This window comes from Pan paniscus, chromosome 14 (genome assembly GCF_029289425.2).
Source record: "Pan paniscus chromosome 14, NHGRI_mPanPan1-v2.0_pri, whole genome shotgun sequence".
Taxonomy (NCBI): Eukaryota; Metazoa; Chordata; class Mammalia; order Primates; family Hominidae; genus Pan; species Pan paniscus.
Window position 1 is genome coordinate 36,624,341 of NC_073263.2, and position 4,323 is coordinate 36,628,663.

The 4,323-nt window shown below is 42.0% G+C and overlaps 1 protein-coding gene across 1 annotated transcript; it reads right to left on the reverse strand.

Moving 5' to 3' along the window:
* Positions 1 to 640: 640 nt before the first annotated feature.
* On the reverse strand, positions 641 to 3,556 carry CSNK1A1L (casein kinase 1 alpha 1 like). Its single transcript, XM_003826899.5, has one exon. It carries the CDS (start codon positions 2,636 to 2,638, stop codon positions 1,625 to 1,627), a length of 1,014 nt encoding a protein of 337 aa, XP_003826947.1. The 5' UTR covers positions 2,639 to 3,556; the 3' UTR covers positions 641 to 1,624.
* Positions 3,557 to 4,323: the final 767 nt, after the last annotated feature.

Consider the following 4,323-nt stretch of genomic DNA (forward strand, 5'->3'; position numbering starts at 1 on the left):
GTAATCATGGAATTAATTATTGCTGAAGTAGTTTTCAAATGAAAAAGAGAAAAAAATAAATGAAACCTGACACAATCTGACCAAACATGTGGCAATTTACAATTTCAAGGTTATTTTACAAAATGCCTACATTTACACAATAGGCTCCTGGCAGCATTTTCAGACAAATGTTCTTTTAATTTATCCTGACATGCTATAAGTGAATAAATTACACGATTTAAAGAATTAAAAGGAAAATGAGTTTTCCTTTATCTTGCATCAGAGAAAAAGAAAAGAACGTGCAAAAAGATTGAGAGGAAGAGCACGCACACACAGATAATTCAGAGAAGCACACGGGGGTTAGGGAGGGTCAATGATCACAGAACCTCACAGTGTGCTCTCCAAGGGTAAAAGTCAACTGCTTATAGCCATTTCACAAGTATTTTAAACAACAATGTTTTGTAGTCAAACCCTTCAATGCCTGCATTCTTATTTGAAATCAGCCCAGCTATTAGTCAGTGGAAGAAGTAACAATACCAAGTTTTGGCAGGTGCAGTACTAGATATTTTACCACAAGTCATTAGAAAAAGAAAAATGAAAGAATACATTTCCCCTTCATACAAAACGATTATTTTAGAATAAAAACATTGAAAAAAGTTATATAATGAAATAAAATTTACTTGCAAGGGAATATCATGTAACAAATGGCTCGAAGTTGACTATTGAAAAATTGGGGAGATTTTTATTTCCTAGTGAATCAGCAAGGCATTTTTTGGTTGTTGTTTAAAAAAGTATCATTTCCTTATAGAAACAGTTTTCAGATTTTAGTGAACTTGTAAAACATAAAAGCTCCCATTTCAAAATATGAACAAAATCCCAGATCATATAGGTGTTTACGGTGATTACATTTATCTAAGCCATGTACATACATGTTCAGTTGTAAGATGTTAACTAAATTTCTGTGACAAATATGGTTGTTGTTGTTTTTAAAATACTGAGAACATGATAGAGTTAATGTGGAATTCTAAAGATAATCTGGTAGTTACTAAGATTTTCTTATGTCTTCACAGGTAAGCAGGCGGAATCTTTCCTATTCTCAAAACTGGAATTTTTGGTTACTACTAGATCAGCTGGCTTACAGACAAGAAGCCAACCATTTTAAGAATGCTCTTTATGTGAACAATTTGCAAACCCCAGGGATGGAGAAACCCTAAAAATGCTCAATCATAAGCATTTACAACCTTTGCAGCTGTGGCTGAAGACTGTCCTTCTGAAATGATATCTCAAAGCAGTCTAGTTCAAAATAAAAAGTTTTAACAAAAAATTGGCATATGGACAATGTCTCCACCAATTCGTGTGTGTCAACCATTTAGTTAACTTTTCTACTTGAATAAATGCAATAGAAAACCAGACACCACGTTTCACTACCTCAGTTAATATTCACAATTACAGCAGCTACACTTTGGGATACAGCATCACCAACGCTCCCCAGAGTCAGTTTATATTGAAATAAAGTTTTTTACACCAACTAAATGGTTGTCCACAGCCACTAGCTGGTGTACATATGAACTACAATTTCTAGATGTGGGGAGAAACAAATGCTGCTCGAATCATCTGCTCTGCTTCTTCTGTTCCTCATTCACGCTTAGTTATCTTTCACATTATTCTTGTTTTTTTCAGTTTGCTTGCCTGTCTGGGTTTGGGCCTGCTGACCCTGCCCACTGGAAGAGGCTGCCTGCTGTGCTGCTTTCTGCTTTAACATCGTCCAATCAAATGTGTAGTCATATTGGTGGTTCAGGGTCCTGAAAAGAATGCGGAATAGCTGCCTCAGATACATGTAATCTGGGACTTCCTCAAAGCGCAGCCCACGACAGTAGTTCAAGTACATGGCGAATTCTGCAGGAAACCCCTTACATAAAACTTCAACAGGGGTGGACACCTTCTTCTCACTAATCTTTTCATATTTTTGTTTTTTTGTCATAGCCCTTAGTCCTTGCCACGGCAGGCTGGTTCTATTAAAATACATGAAAACGTAGCCTAAGGATTCCATGTCATCTCGGCGGCTCTGCTCAATACCAAGATGTGCATTGATGCTGGCATATCGGACAGTGCCAATGAGGTGTTTATCTTCTCTGTACGGTATGTGTTGCCTGGTCCTGTTGTCTCTGTACTTTTTGGCCAAACCAAAATCAATAAGGAACAACTTATTACAGTGACGCCCAGTACCCATCAGGAAGTTATCTGGTTTAATGTCTCGGTGTAGAAAATTCTTTGTATGCACGTATTCAATTCTGCTGATCATCTGGTCGGCTAACATAAGTACAGTTTTCATGGTGAACCTTCTTGAACAGAAATTAAAGAGGTCTTCGAGGCTGGGTCCCAGAAGGTCCATGACTAGCACATTGTTGTCTTTTTCCTGACCATACCAGTGCATGTGGGGGATGCCAACCCCACCTTGAAGAATCGTGTAGAGTTTGCTCTCATACAGCAACTGGGGGTGCTTGACTTTCTGAGATTCCAGCTTCACTGCTACTTCCTCGCCGTTGGTGGTGGTGATGCCCAGATAAACGTCTCCAAAGGAGCCAGACCCGATCTTCCGCACCAGTTTGTATTTCCCTCCCACAACGAGTTCGGCTTTGGAGCCGCTGTTGTTTGCCATCCTGAGAGGCAAAGATGGAGGCTGGGCTCAGCCCTGACCCCTCTAGGGGAGGATGGAGGCCTCCGGGGCCCGCCGGCCCGCAAGGCTGAGGATGAGGGCTGCTGGAAATGGCCACCGAGGCCTTTCCCGGTGTTACAGGGCCTGGAGTCAGCCTGATCCCTGCAGCACACCAGGATTTCCGCCAGGCCACAGTTTGCGAGAGTTTCTCAAGGTTGCCACGCTGGGCCACCACCTCTTTCTGGGTGTCGGTCGCTGCCTTGCTGTCGCGGCGACGTCGTGGGCTGAGAAAGGGGGCACAGCGAGTTGGGGCAGCGGTACTGCTGCCACCGCTGCCAACGGCTGTGGGCCAGAGGGCCCGGTCACGCCGCCAGCGCCGCCATTTTGTTCCTCCGCTTCAGCCAACCACAAATAGAGAATTTTTGGAGAAGCTGTTATTGTCTGAGTCCTCTGTTAGGTGTTCCACTCATCTCACTCCATTTAACACGAACTTGCTAGTCTTGTAAGGTAGCTGTTATTTTCCCTGATTTGTTGGGTAAGAAAGGCTAAGTCTCAGGTAAGCGACCTAAGGTTGCAAGAGACTGTGGGCGAGCTGGAATTCAAAACTGCCTAGGCTTACTTAACTCGAAGCTCACCTTCTTTCAACTTAATCGTGCAGAAATGGGAGGCTTTTATAACAAAGATTTTCTTGTTTTCGGGCCCAGTCATTGTCCCACCTACTTCCTTAGCCATCATGTCTCCCTGGGTTAATGCGAGTCGGGGTGCCACCTCTTGAGGTTTTTCTCTGCGATCTCAGTGGTTGCTTCTTTATTGAGTTTAGTCAACAAGAGTTACTTACTGCTAGTTAAATTGAAATGTCTTTTTTTTTTTTAAAGCGATCCTTTTGAAATTTTTTCATAGAGTGCTTTGAATTTAAATAGGATTCCACAGAGAAGTTCTGGCAAAACTGACTAAATGAAGGATTCAAGTAAAATTTAACCAAAATATGGAGAAGAAACAAGCCGGCAGTTCTGAGCATTTTCTCAGAAGAATTGGGGCCAGCACTAGCAGAAAAAGCGGTACCATTTCAATATTTTTATGAAAGTTCACATCACAAATAACAAAACCCGTGCGATTATTTTGTTTTATGAGGAGATGGGATAGGAACTGAGTATAATCCTAACGGGGCAGTAGCAACGAATTTGGGGGCCAATGGCAGAAAGGCAGGATAGAGAGGTGCAGCTTTGAAAGCAGGTATTCTCACTTTACTGTCTCACATAAGTTAGTGCTGTTCCTAACTTTTCTGACCTGCATCAATCTATGGCGAGAGAAGGAGCTGGTTTAAGACATAGACGGGCATAGAACATTATAAAGTGCTTTAAAACATTTTTAAAGTCCGCTTCAGATAAATATGTGAGGTGCAAAGCACTTGGCTTTGCAGCAGGAACAACTCGCAAATCTCAGTGGCTTACAATGACAAAGTTTATTTATCATTCAGGTTTTATGTAAGCTGTAGATCAGCTGCATCTCTGCTTCCCGTGTCCTCTTTGTTCTAGAATGCAGGCTGAAAGAGCAGCCTCCTTAGGAGCATGCTGTTCTCATAATAAAAGGAGTGGGAAATGTTACATTCCACTGGGCAAAACACATCACATGGCCAGGTCCAAAGACAGTGGGGTGAAAATACATACTCCTCCCTCAGATGGATAGTA

Coding starts and splice junctions, on each gene's coding strand:
- CSNK1A1L (XM_003826899.5), bottom strand. CDS start 2,638: ATGGCAAACAACAGCGGCTCCAAAGCCGAACTCGTTGTGGGAGGGAAA.